The 25,497-nt window shown below is 44.1% G+C and overlaps 1 protein-coding gene across 1 annotated transcript in view; it reads left to right on the top strand.

The window, feature by feature from the left end:
- The window catches only part of TOMM22 (translocase of outer mitochondrial membrane 22), a 578,823-nt gene that overhangs the window by 448,652 nt on the left and 104,674 nt on the right, over nucleotides 1-25,497 (top strand). The window contains exon 3 of the mRNA XM_044068365.1: nucleotides 2,840-2,957. Within this exon, the coding sequence (XP_043924300.1) occupies nucleotides 2,840-2,957 (118 nt within the window). The remainder of the gene's footprint in view (nucleotides 1-2,839; nucleotides 2,958-25,497) is intronic.

Here is a 25,497-nt window from a genome sequence, read left to right on the forward strand (position 1 = left end):
TCCGCACGCCCGCTTCAACATGCGGGTGCTTCAATGGACACTTCATGTGCAATGGTAATTTCTCTCCCTCCACCTGTATCATCCCATTGCGATCAGCAAGGCTTGCAAGCGGTCTCTCTTGTGGTGGCTCCATTCTCCGGACCTCCACAGGGGCTGCCCCTTTTGTGCATCTCCCCCTCTCGCCACGGTGACCACGGACACTTCCCGCCTCGGGTGGGGGGGCATTTTGCGGGCCGGATGGTCCAAGGCACGTGGAGCGATTCAGAGACCTCCCTGCATATCAATGTTCTGGAAATGAGGGCGGTGCTCTTGGCGTTGCAAGCACTTCACGCCCTCCTTCCCCTGGGAACAGTTGCGATTCAATCAGACAACATGTCGGTGGTCTGGTACATCAACAAACAGGGGGGAACCAGGTCTTACCCTTTATGCCGAGAAGCCATGAGAGTGTGGGAATGGGCGATCTCCACCAACCGCTTTCTCATCGCAACGCATATTCCGGGTCGGACCAACATCCTAGCGGACAAGCTCAGTCGCACCATTCTCTCCCCGTATGAGTGGTCTCTCAATTCTCAAGTAGCGAAACGTATCTTCGCACAGTTGGGGACTCCCTGTTGCGATCTCTTTGCCTCTTCTTTAAACGCCAAGTGCGACAGTTTTTTCGCTCTAATCCCCCCTCCAGGGGATTCTCCGAGAGACACTCTGGTGCATGCTTGGCCTCCCGGTCTTCTTTACGCATACCCCCCTCTACCTCTGATGCTACAAGTACTTCAGAAAGCCTCTCGGTTGGGGTGCAGAATGATCCTCATTGCCCCATTCTGGCCTCGACAGATCTGGTTCCCTTACCTAAGGTCTCATTCAGTGAATCCACCTTGGATTCTAGATCCCATTCCGGATCTGATATCACACCCGTCGAACCTGCCAACTCCGAACCTGGGCAACCTGAAGTTGACTGCTTGGCTGCTCCAGTTCCACTCGTAATCAGGACTCCCGGTATCTCGTCCCCAGTTAAGGCCATTCTGGTAGCGGCCCACAAGCCCTCTACCAGAAAAATTTACCGCAGTAAATGGAAGCGTTTCTCCATTTGGGCAGAGCGGCAAGACCTAGATCCTTTCACGGTTCCCCTTCCTTTGGTTCTAGATTTCCTTACTACTCTCTTTAATGATGGCGCCAGTAGTTCCACGGTCAAAGTTCAGCTGGCGGCCATATCTCATTACCATGTTGGACACGATTCAGGGCCTCTTTGGCTAAGTTATGCAAAACCTTCCTAAAAGGCACCTTTTTGCTCAGACCCCCTGTCAAAGAAACGGTTCCCCCATGGGATCTTTCCTTGGTACTTCAGGCCTTGACCGCTCCCCCCTTCGAACCTGCGGCCACAGTCGATCTTAAATATTTGTCCTTTAAGACTGCTTTTTTGGTAGCCGTTACTTCGGCTAAGAGAGTTTCAGAGCTTCAGGCCCTGCCCATGAAACCGCCTTATTTGATTTTTCATCCGGACTGGGTGTACCTAAGGATCAATCCCTCCTTTCTTCCTAAAGTAGCTTCGGAAGCTAACATTAATCAGTCCATCAGCCTCCCTGTTTTCTTCCCTAAGTATCAAAACAAAGGCGAATACAAGCTGCATTCCTTGGATGTTCACAGGCAGCTTCGTTTTCACCTTCATAGGACAGCTGGTCATAGGCAATCAGACCAGTTGTTCATTTCTTTTGCCAAATTCAATCTGGGTAAACCAATTTCCAAAGTTTTTTTGTCACGCTGGATTTCTCAGTGTATTCTGTTGGCATACCAAGCCTCTGGGAGGCCCGCACCGGAGGGAGTCCATGCTCATTCGACACGGTCTGTCTCTACTTCAGCGGCCTTTAAGTCTAGGGTTCCTCTGGATGACATTTGTTCAGCAGCCACTTGGGCTTCATCTCATACCTTTATTACTCATTACAAGCTGGGCGTCACTTCTAGAGGTAGAGCATCCTTTGGCTCCTTGTGCTCGGAATATCCTTCCATGATGGCCACCCAAGATTCAGGTAGCTGGGGACTCTGTCCCACAGGTTGCTGACAAATGAATTCTCCTACTTCAGATTTAGAAGTTATGTACTTACCATAACGTTCCATCTGAGTAGGTGGATTCATTTGTCTGCAACCATCCCGCCCTCCTTTCCCCCTGGCCTTGTCAGTTTCCTGCATAGAGTGTGTTACCCTTTGGTTAGGGTAGTTGGTGCAGGGCAAACTCGATCTGAGGTCATGTAGGGAGAGCAGAGCATTATGGGTGAGTGGAGGAGCTAGGTGCTCAGATCCATAGCTGGATAAACCATGCCGGTTCGGATCCGATATCGGATCCATACCCACAGGATGCAGACAAATGAATCCACCTACTCAGATGGAACGTTATGGTAAGTACATAACTTCTAATTCAGTGTGACTGTAGATGTCCATCCATATGTAGTCCCAGGGCTCCAAAGAGGCATTATGTCATTGTCCTTTTACTCAGCACTCTTATTCCTAAACCTCCAGGTGCCTTCTGGTTTTTATGTAGTATTATACTCAGCATTTGTTTTTATTTTCATCAGGAAGGATCCATTGTGCTAAAACGATGCCTGTGTGTGTTGATGGTGCTTTTTTCCATGTATGAATTTGTGTGAGTGTCTTGTACGTTTTGCGATTAAAATGAGAATTGTGTCCATATACAGTGAATGATACCCCAAAAAGAGTACATACACTTAAACTTAATCTCAGCTCTGGTGCTCTCATTTCCACATGCATATTTGATGGTGTAGAGTTCCCCCACCTCTCTCCCTCCTTTTTTTATAACAATTTTTTTTTTTTTTTTTTTGAATGGCACATCAAGCTTCACAAGGTCAGCACTGTGGATTGGTACGACTTCATTTATGATCTTGGTCCTTCCTGTTGTGTTTGAAACAGAAAAACTTCAACTGGAACAGCAGCAGCAACTACAGCAGAGACAGGTAGGATATTCGGGGTAGAAAGAATATTCATCAGATTGTTTATCCATATGATAAAGTAAATGAATGAAAGGAAACATATATTTGTTTTGAAAAGGTACACTACAAAAATAAATGAATTTTAATACACAGGCTATATTTTCTATTGTGTTATTTGTGGAACTTTTCTCTGTGGGCCTTCACTGAAAATGGATAAATTTATCCAGTTGGACTTTTCCCAGTAAACAAATGTCAGTAAATAAATAAAAGGAATTCAGTTGACAGAACTGTGTAGCAGTATTTTAATGACCCACAGTAAATCTACAGTAATTGTGGATTCCTGCTATTTACATAAAAGGAAATGGATGGATTCATAAAGGTTGCCACAGGTATTGTGCAAAATTTATGAGTGAATAGATAGCAAAAGCATTGTGGTAGGGCTGTTACTGAATTCAGAAATGTTACACAAAGTGTACACATTTTCTGGTAACCTTTATGAATACCCCCAATGTTTTAACGTAAAAACTGCATACTTTACTTTTTTTAAGGTTGATGACAAACAGGCTGTTACTAAGGGTTTTAATTTATTTTTCAACTATCTAAACTGAATTTAATCTACTTAGTCAGGTAGGAGGTATAGAATTTTACCTTGAAACCATGACACCTAGGGGTTTCTATTCTGTTTCATCTAGTGTAGTACTAACTGAGAGGAGCTCTGCACATCTGTGACTTAGACTTGGATAAACTGATTTGAAAAATAACTGAATGGAAAGCAGGAATATATGTAAAGGGAAGAATGTGGGCAATGTAATGTACGTTTTCAGTTAAGCATTTTTCTGCTAAGCATGTCTGCATTTTAGCCATGGAAACATGCATGTAATGTCATTAAATTAAAAAAAATATGCTGTTAAGTACAAGTAAAGAATGAGATCTATATGGTAATAAAATATCATTGGTACAGTGGGATTGCTTTATCAGTGATTACCAAGTTGGAAAAAGAGTTGATTAACAAATGATAGTTTAGTTTGTGCTGAAGCTGTTTCATGTACAGTTGCAGTTTGGTTGTGTTTTTACAACTTTTTTCTTAACTTTTGTACCATCTTGATGAATGCAGTATTGAACAAGATTTTCATCTCATCTGTGAACATGTCTGGTATCCGCTAGAGTTTTTTTTTTTTTTTTTTTTTTTTAAACAGAATGTTTTTCCCCATGTTCATACCACTGATGATTAACAGTGAATGTTAACTTCAGTGACATCAACACAAGGAAAATGTGTGGACCATCCATAGACTTTAATAGATGCATACTGCACATGTGCAGAGATGCATCCATTGAAGTCTATGGTCCTATTCTGAGGTGACATCACCCAGGGGTACAAAAATTTATTTGGGCTGAGGCTTTAATAAAATGTTTGCAAGTCTTATGGCCCAAATGCAGTGAGCAAAATGTTTTGTGGCACTTAAACTCGTCAGACCTCACTTTGTAGCTTTAAAGTGTGACAGTACTCTTTGAAAAAGATATGCTTTTGTTTAAAGTTAAGCTGTTAATTTGAAAACTGTGACTTATTTTTCATATTAATTAGTGTATTTATTTATTTAAATGTGTTAACCAGGGTAGAACAGTGAGTAACTAATGACTAGTTTTAGTCTCGGCCTGTGAAAGCATTAGCATTTGACAATTAAATTGCAAAATGTAAACTGTATATTTTTGTACAGTTTGAGAATATACAGAAGTTGTATACAGATAAATATTCATGTATGCAGTTTTTGTAGTCATAGAGACAGGTGATCAGGTATGTAAAGCATGCATTGTTGTATACCATTATATTAATTTGTTAAGAGAGGATAAATCGCCTTCAGACTGAACAACTTCAATTGCTTAATGGTTTTGATAGAAAATCAGTGCTTGGATAGTATGGTAATTAAATAATTGTTGTGCATAGAGAAACCTGACTTAAATGTCACAGAATCAGTGGAATTTCCCTGAGAAATGAGGACTGAAAATGGGAGATTAACTAGTACAAATTATAAGAAAAAAGTGAACAGTGGGTCATGTTGGCTGTGACGCCCATGCACTGGCCCAGTAATCAAGGAGCCTCAATCCTCACCACAAGCACCAGTGAGGGGCATGCACATTGGGAGGATAACAAGTACACACACAGTAAAGTACAGTTTCCCTTAAGAGCACACCGAGGTCACAGTCAGTCTGGGGCTGGTTTCTCCCTTTCTCTCTACATCCCCAATAAGACTCCACAGCTGTAGGGTTCAGATCTCAGCCTAGTGGTTAAGCCAAAACTTCCAGCACCCTGTCTGTTCAACCAGTGCTTCGTGTCCATGCCCAAGTAGCTGAAACACACACACACACACACACACACACACACACACACACACACACACACACACACACACACACTCACACTTTGAGATTTGATTTATATACAAACATATAGACACTCTTGGGGAAGGCTGGCACAGGTTCTCTGGCTATGCCTCCTTTTGGCCTAGACTATAAGGTAGTACCGACTGCCTCCAACCATTACTTTCAGCTACTATAAAGGCCCTTACCAAAGGGTGTCCAATTTTACTGTGCAATATTATTATTATTATCCAGTTACTAAGTGTAACGAACAACAAGACTATTGGAGGGGTTTTGTACAGTATCGCCAAATACATGCAAGTACTCTAGAGCTTAAATTATCTCTACACAAAACAGCCACAGTTGAAAGGTTTAAAAAATATTTAATAATAAATAATAAAAAAGCAACAGTACTTGTTAACTCAATACAGTGACATTACAAAGTTCAGAAATCGCAGGAAATCCTTTAAAAAGGTATTGTAGGATAGTCTGACATAAATATAGAAAACAGCTAGACTAATCTGGCTATATTCCTATCCATCTCTAAGAGAAATCGCTGTTTTAAATACTAACATATACAGAGCAAGCAAATGTTGGTGAGTGGATGTTTATACTAGAGCCAAGACAAGGCACAAAATTATCTTCTTTCTTTCTGAGATGGCCCTTAAATTGATAATACACAATACTACTGAGTCATTTCAGATTACATTATTCTTGACACCTCTGCTGAAGTTTCCCAGGCTCACAGAACTCAAAATGTAACATATCTTTGTAATCTTGCACCTGCCAGAAAGCCACAGCAATAAAGGACATTTTACATGTAAAATCTAGTAATTATCTCTGCCTTAAAACAGCAGAAAGAATTTCCTAGCCTAGACATCCTATCTCTGACCTTAAGATCAAACAAAGTTGTAAAATTCTTTACTTAACAGCTTTCTTCCAGCAGGGTGCACTGTGGTTACACTTTTGAAGCTCAGTACAACATATAGTTTAATCATAACATATAGTTCTGTTTACATTTGTAAAGCAAACCTGTGGATTATCTTAATATTTACAATGACATAGAATTATCTGCAAAATTTTATCTGGCTGGGCTGGTGGCAGACCCTCAGTTTTTCACATTTCTCCCATCCTGAGAACTCAAGCTAGTTTTTCAAGTGTCCCTCGACAAAGGTTGCTTGAGAGGGTTGAGTCTATTTGGGTATGCTTTACACCATTTCCTGTATTGAGAGCCCATCTGTGTTAGCATTGCTAATCCCACTGCAGTGCTGCACTGATGTATCATATGCTTGCAACCCTAGGCTCCACCTGAGTAACTTGGCATTTTGCTGGCTGGCTCAATATAACCATGTTAGGGGATTGTGATCTGTAACTACAGTGAATTTCCTTCCATACAGGTAAGGCTGAAGTTTCTGCAGTGCCCACACTATTGCTAGACATTCCTTTTCTACAGCTGCATAGCATTCCTCCTTGGGTTTGAACCTATGACCTAGATAAACCATTTGGTGCTCTTCTCCCTCTGAAGAAATCTGGCTAAGTACAGCCCCCCACCCCATGGTTCAAAGCATCCCACCTGCACAACAAATTATTTGCTGTAGTCTGGACTGGTTAACACAGGGGGTCCTCCCAAAGCTTCTTTAAGCTTTTGGAATGCCTTTTCACATGCTGTGGTCCACACTACCTTATCTGGCCTATTTTTCCTTGTCAGGTCTGTGAGAGGAGCAGGTGTGGTACTATAACTGCGGACAAACTTTCTGTAGTAACCCACTGTCCCTAAAAATGCCCTCGCCTGCTTTTGGTAACAGGTGCAGGCCATGCCACTTTGGTAGGTTCTGGCCTGATCTTACCACTCCCCATTCTATGTCCCAGGTAGGAAGTCTCTGCCATACCCACCTGACATTTGCTGGGCTTAATGGGTCAACCCTGCCCTCTGTAGTCTGCCCAACACCTCCCTGTCATGCTGAAGGTGCTCTTCCCAGGAATGGCTGTAGATGGCAATATCATCTAGGTAAGCAAGGGCAAACCCTCCTGCTCCTGCTAGGATATGATCTACCAGCCTCTGAAAAGTCGCTGGGGCATTTTTCATCCCAAAGGGCGTCTTTGTGAACTCATACAAGCCAAAAGGAGTTACAAAGGCTGATGTCTCACTAGCAGTGAGAGTGAAGGGCACCTGCTAGCAACCCTTGGTAAGATCAGTGGTGGTAAGCTACGTAGCCCCACCCAGCTTCTCTAGGGCCTTATCTGTCCTAGGCATGGGGTAAGCATCTGTGTGACTATTTATTTAATTTCCTGTAGTCCACACAGAATCTGGTGCTGCCATCCTTCTTTGGCACCAGCACCATTGGGGAGGCCCAGGGACAGTTGGACTCTTGAATTACCCCTTGTTCCAACATTTCTTGTATCTCCTTCCTCAGAGTCTCTTTGACTCTCTTGGGCACCCTGTAAGGGGCCTAATGGGCCTTTGGGGTCCTGTATCCACCTGGTGCTGCACCAGGTGGGTGAACTCTGGTTTCCCAGTGAACATGTCCACAAACTCCTATAACACTGCTCGGATTTCTCGAACCTGGGTAGGAGATAGGTGCTGGGACATTGCTACCCTTTCCACTGAGGCGTCAGTCCAAGCCTCACTGAGATCATCAGTCTCTGGATCTCCCTCAGACTCTTCCTGCAATCCACTGCAAATACTCATCACAAGGGCCTCCCTGTCATGGTAAGGTTTCATCATGTTAACATGGTACAATTTGTGCCCCTGCCTAACAGTTCTACCATGTAGTTAACATCACTGACCTTCCTTACCACCTTGTAGGGTCCCTCCCAGGCTGCTTTGCAGCTTGTTGTGTCTGACGGGAATGAGAACCATTACCTGCTGCCCTACAGCATACTCTCTGGCTCAAGCATTCTTGTCACACCAGACCTTTTTCTGCTGCTGGACTTCTGCCAGGTTCTCCTAGGCCAAGCCCATGAGTTCCCTGACCCTTGTCCTGAGGTTTAGGACATGTGCCACAACAGATTTCTTGTGGGATTCACACTCAGTCTCCCACTCATCACAAATTAAGTCTACAGGCCCCCTCCCCCTTTCCCCATATAACAACTGAAAGGGTGAAAAACCCATGGATTCCTGGGGAACCTCTCTGTAAGCAAACAGATGGGGCAAATATTTGTCCCACTCCCTCTTAAACTGGTCTGCAAATGCCCGTAGCATGGACTTGAGTGTAGAGTTTAACCTCTCAACAAGACCAATAGCCTGGGGATGGTAGGGGATGGTCTTTAGGTGTTTCACCACACAGTACTTCCACAGACCAGCCAGGAGGTCTGACATAAAATTGGCACCTCTGTCAGTCAGTATTTCTGTTGTGAAACCTACCCTGCTGAAAATCTCTAACAAAGCATTTGCCACATTTTCTGCCTCAGTGGAGGACAAAGCCACTGCCTTAGGGTATCTTGTAGCATAATCTACTACCACTAGGATATACTTTGTCCCTGTAGAACTTGGGGTACTCAGAGGCCCCACAATATTCATAGCTATTCTCTAAAATGTCTCCTCAATCACAGGCTATGGCATCAAAGGAGATTTCACCTTGTCTCCTGCCTTGCCTACCTTTTGGCACTGCTCACAGGTCCTGCAGTACCCTGTTACATCTCTGGAAATCCCAGGTCAATAGAAGTTCTGCATAATACGTCTCTTTGTACGTTTTATGCCCAGATGACCTTCAAAGGGAATATCATGGGCTATGGCTAGAAGTGCCGGATGGTAGGTGGTAGGCACTACCAGCTCCTGTATCCTCTCACCTTCTAGTCCTCGCTTAGGGGTCCACTGTCTGTACAGTAACCCTTTGTCCCAGTATACAGATTCCCCCTTCCCTTGAGAATCAGGTGCCTCACTAGCTACCTGCCTCAGGCCTTGCAATGTAGGGTCTGAGAGATGAGCTTTTCTCAACTCTCTCTTTGTAACCCTTCCCAGCTCCCCTTCCACAGGAAGTCTGGTATCCCCTAACAGTGGTGCCTCACTGTCAGCCTGTGTACTACTACTACTCACCTCTGCCCTCGCAGTCACTCTGTCCAAGGGAATTTCAGTACCCACAAGCAGCTGTGGCTCACCTTCATTCTCACTGCTACAGGGTAACCCCCTCCCTGAAGTAGCCACCTCACCAGTCCTGGCTACAAGTATGCGGTCTGTCTGGGTCTCCCCCAGGCTACCAGACCCACATGCTTGTCTCCAAGCATGACTGCATGTAACTGCATGAGCACATGGTACTGCATTATCAAAATCATTCCCTATCAGGACATCTACAGGGGTATCCTCAAACACACCTACTTGCTGACTTCCTTTTCCACACTCCCAGTCAAGGATGAATCCTAGCCAAAGGTATTTGGAAGGTTTACTATCAAATGACCGAAAACCAAAAGACTGAATCCCAAAAAGACTGAAAATTCAAAATTCTTTTTCAGATTCAGTCTTTTGGTTTTCAGTCATTTGATAGTAAACCTATTTGGAATGGGGTCACTCCCAAAATTGTGACTGGAGTAGACTGCCCAGGCAAGTAGTGCTCCTCTGTAACCATTGCAAGCTTCACAATGGCAGAAGCTGTCTCTCTTTTAGCAATGTTCTCTTTGCCATTCACTAAGATAGGATACAACTTCTTTTGGTAGTTTGGTACCCTTGTTGTCTCAAGACAATCTGCTGTTGGCATTTTGTCTTTCCCACTTACCGGCTCCCTCACCTTTTGTTCCCCACCTTGCCTCCATGGGCATCTATACGCCACATGACCCCATTGATTGCATTTGAAGCATTTAACCCTAGGTCCTGGACGTGTACCTGGACTACTAGCTTCCCCTGCTACTGGCAGATTCTGTTGGAGCAGTCTGGGCTGCCTACCATGGCTTCCCTTAGACCCTTGAGCAGCAGTGGATGTCCCTTTCCTGTGCAGGGATGCCCTGCTTGCTAGGTATAGGTCTCCCTTCTTCCCCAACTCATCTGAAGTAGCACATTGTCTATCAGCTAACCAGATCCTCATGTCCTCAGGCAAAGTCCTAAGGGCTTGTTTCCTCACCAAAAGGTCTGTCAGCCCTTCAGAAGTGGTGATCTGACATCCACTCCACCCACCTATGAAAATAAGTGCTCAGTTCAGCAACATATTCACACACACTTTCATCTGCCTTGTGTCTGTACTCACAAAACTTTTTCCTATAAGCTTCAGGTGTTAGCTTAAAAAATTCTAGCAAACAACATTACAACATTATAATTTAAAAAATCATTGTCAGACAGTTTGGAAAGTACATTTACAGCTTTACCATGAAGTAAGGGGGTCAGGAACCGTACCCAGAGCCTTGGTCAACATCATACTGTTTACATACCCTCTCACACATATGAATGAAACTATCAAAATTATCTCCTTCTGTAAACTGTGGAAGAAGTTTACTGACCTTTTGTGCTTCTGGGGTCCAGTTACTCCCTTCTCCATTACCTCTATGACTCTGGCGAAGAGTCAGCATCTCTTTTTCATGTTGCCGCTGCCTCTCCTCCTTCATAGCTTCCATTTCCAAATGCCTGGCCTCCAACTCAAGTCTCTTTAGATTCAGACGGATTTTTAAGAACTCTGTGGAAAGGTTGAGCTGTCCATTCTCTGAATGTCGTACATCTCCATGGCCAATCTGATCGTTGTCCTGGTTGCTATTCTCTGATGCAGCTGTGACCAAAGCTGCAATCATGTCTGCCTTAGTCAAGTTTCCATGCACCAGTCCTTTAGCTTGGCACATCTCAGCCAACTGGCTCATAGTCAGCTTGCCATATTCCTCTGCTTTCCCTGACTAAGCTAACAGAAGAAATAAAACAGTTGTGATCTGAACTCTGAATGTTCACTGCGTGGCTGAGTACAAAAACACCTTCAGTGATCACTGTACACAAGCTACAGAAATTCATTATCCACACCACTACAAGCCAATTAGCATGTGATGCGGCTAACTCACTACAATCAAACAATTAACATTTGATGTGGATATCCCACCACTGCAAAACAATTAATATGTGACACCCTTGCACTGGCCCAGTAGTCAAGGAGCTTCAATCCTCACCACTAGCACCATTGAGGGGTGTGCACATTGGGAAGATAAGAAGTACACACACAGTAAAGTACAATTTTCCTTAAGAGCACACAGAGATCACAGTCAGTCTGGGGCTGGTTTCTCCCCAGATCCCCTATAAGACTCCCCACTAGCACAGCTATAGGGTTCAGATATCAGCTAGTGGTCAAGCCAAAACCTCCAGCACCCTGTCTGTTCAACCAGTGCTTCATGACCCTGCCCAAGTAGCTCACACACACACACACACACACACACTCCTGGGGAAGGCTGGCACAGGATGTTCTTCATGTTTCACTGTTGCAGTCATTACATTTGGTTTATCTGCTTGCAGGTTGCCCTCAGTCGGCCTGATTAACAAAGTCTTGGGTCCTGCGTCAGTTGCTGTCCCTTCTTCCATGACGTCAGGTCATCAGGGGTATAAAACATGCAGCTGACGCCATTACATCAGTCTTTCTTGCCGTGCGGTGCCCGAAGCAGAAGCAGTTCGCAAGTGCCAGTCGGCCGACTCCTGAAATTTTCGTTTTCGAGTTTCAGAACCGAAGTCTTCAACTAAAAGCTAAGTATCCCGTTGGGGAAACGTTTTCTTGCTCCTTACCAATGTCAGTAAAAGTTAATCATTGCATTACTTGTGGAAAGCAAATACCTCATAAAGATTTTCATTCGTACTGTATTCCTTGCCCTGACCACGACATACCTTGCTGTCGGTTTTGTGCTTTATGTAATCAACGCACTATCCGTCGTTGGTATAGTTTTGCCTCTAAATATTTCGGTTCTCTGTTTAATTATCCAGAAATGTCATCGGTTAGCCATCCGACTACCGGGATTCCAAAAAAAAATGCAAAGATAAAGAAAGAGACAGGCCGCCGAGGTCCAAAACTGCCGACGATGCTTCTACTAAGCCAGTTCGCCGGTTCTCGGTGAGGCACTTTCGCAGCCCCTGATACCCGCTGCTTCTGATTCGCAGGCTTCTAGTGAGACCCATTCGGAGTCCGGTATGCCATGAGATACTTCAACTATGGAACCCGCAGATATCTCTACCTTGGATGGGTCCGGAGCCGCTATGCAGGCACCGGCTTCTGAAGGTGCATTCAGGCCTACACACTTGCATATTAAATCAACGTCTCCTTCATTACTAAGGCCTAAATCTCGATCCATGTCTAAAAAACGATGCCCAGGCCACATGCTCAGGCTCCTATGCCTAAAAAACAAATGATAAAAATGGCTGAAGTTTTAATAACTCTATTCAGGGGTAGTCAACCCCCCCCCCCCAAGAGGCATAGGGCTGAGCTTGATTATGAATCTTTTGTTCAGGATTCCATTTCTTCTGACTCTTCTGATGACCTGGATTTATCCTTACCTAATTATGAGGATTCTGATGCAGAGGAGTCTATTCCCTCTGCTTCCCCTCCTGAGGAATTTTCTTTTAGGGAACCTTAGATACTCTAAGGAAGCATTTTCACTGGGAAAGCCAGGAATTTTCTAATTCAAAAAAGAGACTTAGGGATTTCTTTCTTCTATCTCAGCATAGGCCTTTGGCTATTCCTCCTGTACTAGACATTGTTGATGTTTTCTCGGAATCCAGTTTGGCCCCTGATTCCCTGCCTCCTGCTCCTAGTAAACCTGACAGATACTACAAGGTTCCTGAGTCCCACAGGTTCCTTTTCAAAAATCCTATTGCAGATCCAGAGACTATTTCTCAGGGGCCCAAGGGCATTACGGCTTCTACTGCTAAAAATCCTACCCCTTCTGATCGAGACTCCAGGGTGCTGGATAGATGGGGTAAAAAGGTTTATACTTCAGCAACCTTGGCAATCAGAGCTTTAAACTGCCAATTTCATGTTAAAATATCAGCAACATGTCATTGGACTGCTTAAACAGAAAATGATGTTGATTCCTGACTGTGTGGAAAATAAAGATTTACAGGATGTAATGCATTCTGCTGAAGAAGTTGGATAACATACTTTGCAATGTGTTTTTGATTCTTTAGAGGCCTCTTGCAGGGCTGGTGTTACTAGGTCTGTGCTTAGAAGGCATGCTTGGCTTAAGGAGCAATCTTTGCCTGATCATGTTAAAGCTAAATTGTTGGATGCCCCTTTAAATCAGGACCGCCTGTTTGGCAACAAGGCTGAAGAAGTTCTTAAAAAGATGGAAGATAAAGCTAAATGTATGCAAACTGTTAAAGATTTTTTACAAGTGCAGCCTTCTATGTTTAGTATGCACTGGCCTACTAAGAATTGGTCCTTTCCAGCCCCTTCCAGGTCTTCTCAAGCCAAACCCCCCACACACAGCAAAAACCCCAGGTTTCAGTCCCAGGGGACTCTCAGAACTAAGCAGTGGGGGGGCCTCCACTTCCAGATCTGGGAATAACAAGACCCCCCCCCTATGGTAAACAGTCTCAATGACTTAAAACTCAGACAAATAAGATACCACTTAAAAACAAAACACACACTGGAGCCAGAATAAATCTAGCGCTTCCGTCCCGTTTATTACAGAACTTCTTCAGAATTACAAAATCCAATATTTACATCATTTCCTTTTATACCATCATTATGTCAACATAATTTCCTGCTAGTGTTAATCCTTAAAAGGACATGTCAATTTTAAATTCAGTCAGACAAACTGTCACTTTTTGACACAATAATTACTAATGAAAACCTTTGTACAGAGTGTAAACTTTGTAATAATATTCATTATTTAACTAAACTAACAATATATACAAAAACTATGCTCTATCCGTAACAAAGAGAAATTAAATTAAAATGAATATAATTTAAATGACTTTTAACAGAAACCTTATTAATACCAGGCATTACATCAGCTCTTAAAAAAAATTGCATTTCAATTCTGTTTTTTCTCAAAAGTGATTGAATGAACCTACAAACTTGTCTGTTTTCACCTTCTCAATTACAAAGTAGGTGAACTACTTAAACTTTTCACAGGACACTGAATGTTTGGCTAACGCATTACTCATGTCTTTCTTCTTAATAGCCAATAAATGTTCCCTAACCCTGTATCTTAACTTTCTAATAGCTTTTCCAGTGTAGAAATTTTCACAATTATTACATACTGCTAAATAAACTAATCCTTCACTCTGACAGTCATATCTATCCTTGGCTATCGGTGTATTTTAAATGTTTGAAATAATGACTTTGTACACCCATCATAAAATCTACATTGTCTACAATTTGTACAGGGAAATGTTCCCAAACATGTAGTAACTCAATGACTTCCTTTCAAAATTTCCAAGCACTTTTCTTCTGACCGCCCCTTTGGGGGGGAAAGATTGCTCTTCATGCAAAGAGCTGGGAACTCATAACCCAGGACAAATGGGTTTTAAATATAGTGTCCCAGGGGCACAGATTTCATTTCTACACGTTGCCAACACCAAATGGGTGGCCGGACCTGCCCCCAAATCATTGGGCAGAGGGTCAAAAACAAGTACTTTCTCTGTTAAGTATGGGGGTTATTCAACTGGTACCAGAAGAGGAAAAGGGGCAAGGTTTCTACTCCAGACTTTTCCAGGTACCCAGAAAAGACAAATCATGGTGTCAAATCCTGAACCTGTCTACTCTAAACACCTTTCTGGAGATTCCAAAATTCAAGATGCTGACTCTTTACCAATTACTTTCTATACTAGGCAAAGACGCCTGGTTGGCAACACTAGATTTAAAAGAAGCATACCTGCACATCCCAATCACGGAATCTTGCAGAAGATACCTATTCTTCAAAGCAGGATACAAGCATTATCAGTTCTCTGCACTGCCCTTTGGCTTGTCTACTGCGCCCAGGGTATTCACAAAGTGCCTGGCTCCAGTTATTGCATTTTGCAGGCAAAGAAGTATTCAGATATACCCATACCTGGACGATTGTCTAATTCAGGCAGAAAGCCAGGGCATACTTTTGAATCATCTGGCGTTTGTAAAAAGGGTTCTCACTTGTCTGGGGTACACCATAAATGAAAAGAAATCACAACTGGTACCCTGTCAACAAATTACATTCCTGGGAGCAAGCTTGAATACAACTTCCCAGATGGCTTACCTCACGCCAGAAAAGCAAATTCATTTGATAACCTACCTCAAACAAGTGGCCACAAAAACCCTGCTATCTGCAAGACAAATAGTGCAAGCCTTGGGGTTCATGGCCTCCTGCATTCTTCTAATTCCATATGCAAGACTGCATATGAGGAAACTACAGTAACATCTAAAAAGCCTATGGGAGTCAACATTCTCACAGCCTAGAAACTATGATTCCTATCATACCTTGCCTATGCCTAGAGTTCCTCTGGTGGGCAGAGGCCTGCCACCAAAACAAGGGTCTACCATTCACACTAGCCCCTGACACACAAAGCCTAACAACAGATGCATCAGACTATGCATGGGGGGCTCACCTGGCAGAGAAGTGCATTCAGGGCAAATGAAACCAAAGTCAAATGCACCTGCAGATCAATCAAAAAGAAATGTTAGCTGTACAGAATGCTCTGGCAGGCTTCAAGAACTACATACTTCCAGGACAACTAATGGTAAAGACGGACAGCACCACGGTTATGTGGTACATGAACAAGCAGGGGGGTACACATTCCTACCCCCTCTGCAGACTAGCCATGGCATTGTGGAAGACAGCCTTGAGCTACCAAGTGCACCTACAAGCTCAATTCCTGCCAGGAAAATTAAATACACTGGCAGACGGGACTAAGCAGAAACCTCATGGACCCACACAAGTGGAAACTGGAACCAAGGATTTTCAACATGTTCATAAGCGAATGGGGGGGCCCAGACATAGACCTATTTGCCTCCCCCCAGAACTTCCATTTGGACAAATTTTGCACAAGGACTCCCCACAAACAAGCCTGGAAAGTGGATGCTCTGTCCTTCAGCTGGAAAAAAAACATCAGTCTACGCCTTCTCCCCGTTGCATCTGCTCTCCCAGGGGATCAGATCTCACTCCACCAGGGCTGCATCTACTTCTGCAGCCTTTCTCAGAGGTGTTCCTACCAGGGACATCCTAGAAGCTGTTACCTGAAGTTCTGTACATACTTTCACCAAGCATTATCATTTGCCAATTTTCTCTAAATCCAGAGCTGGCTTTGCCACTGCTGTCTTGCAGGTCCTTATAGCTGGCCCTAATGCTATATAAACTTCTCCTCCCCAACAGTAGCTTTGGGAATCTACCCAAATGTAATGACTGCAACAGTGAAACATGAAGAACATAGTACAGTTGTGTACACTTACCATAAATGTAGTTGTTCGAGTGTATTCACTGTTGCAGTCCATGTTACCCTCCCTCCAGCCCCCTAACTTCTTCTGGCTGTACCTCTACTTTCCTTTACTATGCTTAAAAGCATTTTTGGTGTATTTGCTTTTTGTTGGAGGTATACTTTCATGTTTTATGTTTATTTGCTCCCCATTAGGGGCGCACCTGACATCTGGGGCAAGAAAAACTGATGTAATGGTGTCGGCTGCATGTTTTTGTACCCCTGACTACCTGATGTAATGGAAGAAGGGACAGCAACCAACACAGGACCCAGTACTTTGTTAATCAGGCCGACTGAGGGCAACCTGCAAGCAGATTACCCAAATGTAATGACTGCAACAGTGAATACACTCAAACATCTACGTTTATGGTAAGTGTACACAACTGTACTTTCTCCGGCTATGGCCCCTTTTGGCCCAGACTATAAGGTAGTACTGACTGCCACCAACCACTACTATCAGCTACTATAAAGGTCCTTACCAAAGGATGTCCAATTTTACTGTGCAATATTATCCAGTTCGTAAGTGTGACGAACAGGAAGGTTATTAGAGTGTTTATACAGTATCCCCAAATACATGCAAGTACTCGAGAGTTTAAATTGTCTCTACACAAAACAGCCACAGTTGAAAGGTTTAAAAATATTTTATAATAAATAATAAAAAAAAACACATGACAATACTTAACTCAACACAGTGACATTACAGAGTTCAGAAATCACACAAAATACTTTAAAACAATGTTGTAGGATAGTCTGACATAAATATAGAAAACAGCTAGACTGTATTCCTATCTCTAAGAGAAGTCACTTTTCTAAGTACTACTTGCATACAGAGCAAGCAAGTGCTGGTGAGTGGATGATGCTGTTTGTGTTTCACTGTTGCAGTCATCACATTTGGGTTATCCCTGCCAGGGTAGCCCTCAGTCGGCCCGAATACCAGAGGCTTAGTATTTCTGCGTCGGTTGCTGTCGCTCCATGACTGATGTCAGGTCATCAGTGTTATAAATTAAGGCAGCCGACACCATTACATCGGTCTTTCTTGCCGAGAAGCCCTAAGCAAAAGCAGTTTGCACGAGTGCCAGTCAGCCGCTACCTGAGTTTTTCGTTTCTGAAATTAAAGTTGAAGTCTTCTAAAGCCAAGTACCCCATTGGGGATCCTTTTTTCTTGCTCTAAGCGATGTCAGAAAAAGTTAACAATTGTCTCACCTGTGGAAAGCAAATACCACACTAAGATTTTCATTCCTACTGTGTCACCTGCTTAGGCTCAGACCACGACATCCCCTGCTGTCGCTTTTGTGCTCTGTTCAACTCCAGAACTATACGTCATCAGGCCCTTATTGTAGCTAGATATTTTCGCTCTCAGTCCTTGAATTCCAATATGGCTTCAGTAAGCCATTCGACAGCAGATCTTCTGAAAAAAAAGTAAAGATAAAGACAGAGAGAGCACAGGTCCAAAACTGCCAACGATGCGTCCGTTAAGCTAGTCATCAGTTCTCCAGTCCTCAGTGAGGCACCTTCGCAGCCCCTGATGCCCACTTCTGTGGATTCGCAGGCCGCTACCGAGACCCTTTTGGAGTCTGGTATGCAGCGAGACTCTTCATCGACTAAGGATCCTGCGGCTGTATCTACCTTGGATGGGACCAGAGCCGCTGAGCAGGCACTAGCTTCTGAGGAAGTACTTCGCACTACCGATTCTCGACACAGACCGACTACTTCTTTCGCATCAACCGTTCTTTCGAAAACTGCCAAGTTTCTAAGGCTCAGGATACAAACCACACCCAAGAAACCAACGACCCAATCTCGGGCACCTGCTTCCTTGCCTCAGTCTCGGATGCTTAAAATTGTGGAAGACCTTATAATGCTCATCAGGGGAAGCCAGGCTACTCCTTTCAAAAGAAAAAGAGATTTGTCCCCAGTAGTTTCATCTGAACAGGTGTCTGATGACTCTGATGCATCTGATTATGAAAATATGCAACCCCTGTCAGCTTGAGGATTCTGATGCAGAGGAATCCATCCCTTCCGCCTCTCCACCCAAAGACTTTTCCTTTGGAGAAACCTTACATACCTTAAGGGAACATTTCCAATGGGAATGTCAGGATTACCCTCAGTCAAAAAAGAGACTCAGGGAATTCCTAGATCTTCCACAACACAGACCTCTGGCCATTCCTCCTGTCCTGGATGTTGTGGATGATGTTTTTATGGAATCCAGTTTGACTCCGGACATTCTCCCTCCTGCTTCCAGGAAACCAGACAGGTACTATAGAGTCTCTGAATCTCACAAATTTATATTCAAAACTCGTACTACTGACCCCTCAGATAGGGATTCCCGAGCATTAGACAGATGGGGTAAAAAAGTATACACCTCTGCTACTCTTGCTATTAGAGCACTAAGTTGTCAGTTCCATATGCTGAATTATTATCAACATACCATGGAACTCCTCAAACAAAAAATATCTTCCTTTCCTGCTTGTGCAGAAAATAGAGTTACAAGAGTTTATGCATTCTGCTAGTCAAGTAACTAAGCACACCTTAGTGTGGTTTTGACACTGTAAAAGCATCTTGCAGGGCAGCAGTCACTAGTTCCGTCCTTAGAAGGCATGCTTGGCTTAAGGAAAAGCCCTTGCCAGACCATATCAAATCCAAACTATTGGACGCACCACTGCACAAAGACAACTTATTTGGCACCAAGGCAGAGGAGGTCTTAAAAAAGATGGAAGGAAAAGCTAAATCTATGCAGACAGACTTTTTGCAGGTCCAGCCACCGAGTTTCAGTAGGTATTGCCCATCCAAGCACTGATCCTTTCCTGCCCCCTCCCGGTCAGCTCAGCCCAGACCCCAGGGAGGCAGGCCCCCCAGACAGCAGCCCCAGGGAATGCAGAGATTGAAGCAATGGAGTTGCTCCTCTTCAAAACCAGGGAGTGCTAAGCCACCCCCTCATGGTAAGAACTCACAATGACTTCACGCTTCCACCCCCTCCCTCTGCCCACCTGCTCTTGCCCCTAGGAAGAAAACTCTCTTTCCATACAAGCACGTGGGTCGCCATTGCCAATGACCGCTGGGTCCTCAACATAGTGTCCCAGGGATACAGATTTTATTTCCACACTCTGCCAACCCCAGAGGGTTCCCAGATCTTTCCCCAAACCAGTGGGCAAAGGCCAAAAAGCAAGTCCTTTCCCTGCTCTCAATGAGGGCAATAGATCATGTTCCTGCAGAACAGATAGGCCAAGGTTTCTACTCCAGACTCTTCCTGGTACCCAGAAAAGAGAGAACCTGGCGCCCCATCCTCGATCTATCCATCCTAAACACGTTCCTGGTGATACCAAAATTCAAAATGCTCACCCTCCAAGCAACTTCTACCTGTGCTCTCCAAGGATGCTTAATTAGCCACCCTAGATCTAAAAGAGGCCTACCGACACATCCTAATCAGGGAATCTTGCTGGAAATATCTGTTTCAGGGTGGGATCACTGCACTTTCAGTTCTCTGTGCTTCCCTTTGGCCTAGCCACTGCTCCCAGAGTTTTCAGAAAATGCCTGGCTCCCACCATTGCTTTTTGCAGAAAAATATTAAAATTTACCCATACTTAGATGACTGCATGATTCAGGCAGACAGTCAGGAAAAGCTGCTAAAGCACCTGACCTTTGTGAAGAACCTCCCTGGGGTATACTATCAATTAAATGAAATCCAAACTAGTACCCACGCAAAAAATTGTATTCCTGGGAGCAAGCCTGGACACGGCATCCTAGATGACATTCCTTACATAAGAAAAACAAACCTACCTGACAACCTACTTCTCTCAACTAGCCACCAGACCCCAGTTACCTGCAAGGAAAATCCTGCAAGCTCTGGGGTTCATGGCTTCTTGCATTCTACTCATTCCATATACCAGATTGCATATGAGGAAACTACAATGGTACCTAAAAGCCTTTGGTGTCAACACTCCCAAGACCTGGAAATTCTTATACCAGCAATACCTTGCTTAAGGAAAGATTTCCGTTGGTGGGCAGCAGCATGCAGCCACAACAAGGGACTACTCTTCTCGCAACCACATGCTGCCCTGACCCTCACCACAGACTCATCAGACTATGCCTGGGGTGCACACCTGGACGACAGGTGCATTCAGGGCCAATGGAGCCCAAACCAAATACATCTGCACATCAACCAAAAAGAGATGTTAGCTGTTCAGCAAGCTCTGACAGCCTTCAGACCCCCTACTCTCCCCAGGGCCTCTATTGCTCAAAACAGACACCACCGCTGTGATGTGGTATATCAACAAGCAGGGAGGGACTCACTCGTACCCTTTGTGCAGGCTCGCCATGACCCTTTAGTGCACAGCCTCAGCCATGCAACTACACCTAGCACAATTCCTGCCAGGCTCTATAAACTCTCTGGCAGACAACTCAAGCAGAAACCTTCTGGACCCACCCAAGTGGCAGCTAGACCAAAGAACCTTCACCTTTGTAACCCAGAAATGGGGCACCCGAAAGTCAACTTCTTTGTTCCACACTCCAACCATCAGCTCAGCAAATTCTGCACCAGGGAACCTCACAACAAGGCCTGGAAAGTGGATGCTCTATCCTTCCAGTGGGTCAACCTCTCGGTCTATGCATTCCCCCCTCTTCCGCTCATTACAAGGGTACTGCTCAAAATAAGGGAGGAAAAACCGAGGACAATCCTGATTGCCCCAGACTGGCCATACCCTCTGCTCCGAAGCCTTTCACCACTGCCACCATGGCATCTCCCTCAGATCCCAACACTCCTGACCTAGAGGAATGGAGAATTTGTGCATCCCAAATTGCAGACCCTCAATCTGGCATCCTGGCTTATTCCCTAACCACTGCACAAGCTGCCAATCTAAGCAAACAAGTTCTAGATGTTATACATGAGGCCAGACGTCCTAACACTAGAAAGTCTTATGCTGACAGGTGGAAAAGGTTTTGCACTTGGATCCAGGCTAAGCAAGCTGGAACTGCACAGCCCTCCCTCCCTCTCATCCTAGATTACCTGGCTGACCTACTAGACAGGTCTATCCTTGTCTTCCATTAAAATGCATGCCTCTGCCATCTCTGCTCATTTCAGCACAGAGCCACCTGTTTTCTCTCACCCTCTCATCAAACAGTTCCTAAGAGGGGCTAACAACTTGAGGCCACCCAGAAGAGCACCTACCCCAGCTTGGGACCTTAACTTTGTTTTGGAAAAACTCAGCCTGACCCTCTTTGAACCAGCAGCATCAGCAGAGTTAAAGTTCCTCTCTTGGAAGGCAGCCTTGCTTCTGGCCATCACTTCGGCTAGAAGAGTATCCAAGCTACAAGCACTAATGGCTGTAGAGCCTTTCATTATTTCTATGCTGATAGGGTCTCCCTCAGGACTAACCCATCCTTCATGCCAAAAGAGGTGTCCAGTGTATCTCTCAACCAATCCATTCATTTGCCCACCTTTTTCCCTAACCCACAAAACAAGGGGGAAAGGGTTCTGCACACTCTAGATGTGCACAGACAGCTCAGATTCTACCTAAACAGGACTAAATCATTTAGGAAGACTGATCAATTGTTAGTCAGCTTTGCTACAGGAGCAGAGGGCAAGGCTATATCCAAACAAACCATTTCCAAATAGATAGCACACTGCATCCATTTCTGCTACAAGTAACATGGGAAACCTGCCCCCAAGGGGGTCAGGACACATTCTACCAGAGCAACCTCCACCTCTGCAGCTTTCCTCAGAGGGGGTCCCCACCAGGGACATCCTGGAGGCTACAACATGGACATCTGTTCATACCTTCACCAAGCATTACCACCTGCCTATCTTCTCCAAGTCCAGGGCAGGCTTTGCCACAGCAGTCTTGCAGGGCATCCTAGCCAGCTCCCAGTCTTCTTGACTGCCTTCCACCCTTTTCTTCAGCTTTTGGAATCAACCCAAATGAGATGACTGCAACATTGAAACACGAAGAACATAGTACAGTTGTGCATACTTACCATAAATGTAGATGTTCGAGTGTATTCACTGTTGCAGTCCAGGTTACCCTCCCTCCATCCCCCTTGTCTCTCTCTCTAATCCTTACAAGGATGTTTTGGTATTTACTTTCTACTGGTGGTGTTCTTCCACCATAACCTAGCTCCCTCTTGGGGGCTCCTGACATTTGGGGCAAGAAAAACTGATGTAATGGTGTCTGCTGCCTTAATTTATAACACTGACGACCTGATGTCAGTCCTGGAGCGACGGCAACCAATGCAAAAATACTAAGCCTCTGATGTTCAGGCCGAATGTGGGCTACCCTGGCAGGGATAACCCAAATGTGATGAATGCACCAGTGAGTACACTTGAACATCTACATTTATGGTAAGAGTACACAACTGTACTTTTCTTACTAGATCCAGGACAAGATAAAATGCTATTCTTTCTTTCTGAGATAGCCCTTAAATTGATAATACACAGTACTGCTGAATCATTTCAGATTATCTCATTCTTGACACTTCTGCTAAAGTTTCCCATGCTCTCCGAACTCAAAATTTAACATATCTTTGTAATCTTGCACCTCCCAGGGAGCCAGAGCAATAAAAGACATTTTACATACAAAAATCTGGTAATTATCTGTGCCTTAAAATTATAGAAAGAATTTCCTAACCCAGACATCCTGTCTCTGAGCTTGAGATCACAGTTGTAAAATGCTTTATTTAACAGCTTTCTTCAGCAGGGTGCACTGTGGTTACATTTTTGAAGCTCCGTACAACATATAGTTTAATCCTAACATATAGCTATCTTCATGTTTGTAAAACAAGCCTGTGGATTGTATTAATATTTACAATTACATAGAATTATCTACAAAATTCTGTCTGGCTGGGCTGGCAGCCCCTCAGGTTTTCCACATTGGCAACAGGATTTTGCATCACAGTCTTCATAGGCATTATTTGTAGATTGCTTTTGGAGGGAATTAACACGGAAACAAGAGACTTTCAGAAGAAAAGAAAGCATGTTTTGTGGCCTAGAAGAGCCATGGTACATGGAACATATTTAGTGTAGTAACATTTAGGAGGAAGGTCATTCTTGATAACCTACATTTTGTTTGGTGCTGTCATTTAGTGTTAGACTCAAAGGACAGAAGAACACTTCTAAACCTGGTACTGTAACTGGCTGGCACAGCTCCACAGCAGCAAATTTCAATCTGTGGTGCCAGTTGTCTAGATTAGAATGTGCATTTAATGACAAAGGGCCTGTTAGAAGTCCCCACACTCTTAATTACCCAGAACAGACAAGCACATGCAGGTGTTACTGCACATCTTGCTCATTTCTTAAAAGGAGAAACAAGTATGGTGGTCTGCCTAGTTAAAACACTCCCAGTGAAAGGAGTATAGTCCACCATAGGTCTTTATCCACACTAATGCCGGCTGGTGACTTCCCATACTCCTTTTTGGGTAGGCTAAGATCTCCAGCATTGTGTTGTGGATGGGCACTTTCTCTGAGAAAATGTAATGAAAATCCACAGTCTCTGTTCAAGGATAGAAAACGTAAGAATGTAAATAAAAAAAAATTAATGATAGTGTCATACATCGATGAAGACCACAGCAAATTCCTACATTTGAGGCTGCTCATAGTACCATCCTTTAGTGTGAGGGGCAGTTGATAGCAGCTCATCCAAGTCTATTTTTTTTTTTTATTACTGTAAAGTGTTTGCTTTGTTAATGTACATCTGAAAAGGCTATGTGCTGTTAACATAAGTTATTTTTGTATTCCTTTTTGGGCTACAGTGAGACATTTGGCTGTGGAGTGATGATTATACTTTGCAGTGAGGATCATAGCATTGTTGCCTCACAGCAAGAGGTTCTCCTGTTTGATTCTTGGCTGGAGCGCCTTCTGTGTGAAGTCTGCATGTCCTCCCTGTGGTCGAATGACGTTTAAAGACATGCAGGTAGGTGCGTGCGTGAATGGGTTTGCCTTCTTTGAAGGTTTGGCATCTGGTTGGCAACTCGGCACCATAAAGAAATCCAGTGCCAATCATTAGCGGACAGGAATTGCGCTATGGCAACCCCTAACCGGGAAAAGCCGAAAGACATTAGTGTTAGTGAGGATATTACAAGTTAGTGGCCATTTGCAGGAAATTAAAATAGTAAAAAGCACATAGAGTTTATAACAAATATAGCTTGGAGTCATTTAAATACACACCATTATTCAGATAATTGGAGGGAATTAGCAAAAAGAAGGTGTAGAAAAGCTGTTAACCTTTTCAAAGAAAGTTCTTAAAGAACTGCACCCAGTTGAACTTTCCTACATTTAACACCACTCTGGGACTATGTATACTTTAAATATAATTTTTTATGTGCAATTCCAGAGTCTGCCCACATGGGGTCCAACATCTTGTAAGATTTAGATATTTTAGTCTACCATGCTGTTGGGTGGGCGTTCAAAAGACATGTGTAAATGGGCGTGCCTTTGTTGAAGGTTGTACATCGAGCTGGCACCTCGCCGTTCGTGAAAATCTACTGCCAATCATTAGCGGACCGGAGTTCCACTGTGGCGACCCCTAACCGGGAAAAGCCAAAAGACAACAACAAGTCTACCATGCTGTAGGAGGATTGGACACTCTAAAATTGGCCCTAGGCTTGAGTGTGTGTGTCTTCTGTGGAAGGTTGGGTGCTGGGCTGGCAACTTGACACCGTAAAACTCTATTGCCAATCATGAGTGGACAGGTGATCCGTTGTGGCGACCCCTAACCAGGAAAAGCTGAAAGAAGAAGTCTTCCTCTTGGTATTCCACAATGCAGTGTTTGGCTTTAGAATATTGCATCAAGCAGGCGTCTTAGCTGGAGAGCTTGTCACTCCATTATTTTTACATGGGAGGACAGACAAATTCAGCTTTCTTTCAGTCAGTCAGATTTAATTGCCATTTGT

The sequence above is a fragment of the Protopterus annectens genome, chromosome 1.part0 (genome assembly GCF_019279795.1).
Source record: "Protopterus annectens isolate FY-2018-M chromosome 1.part0, PAN1.0, whole genome shotgun sequence".
In the NCBI taxonomy this organism is placed as follows: domain Eukaryota; kingdom Metazoa; phylum Chordata; order Ceratodontiformes; family Protopteridae; genus Protopterus; species Protopterus annectens.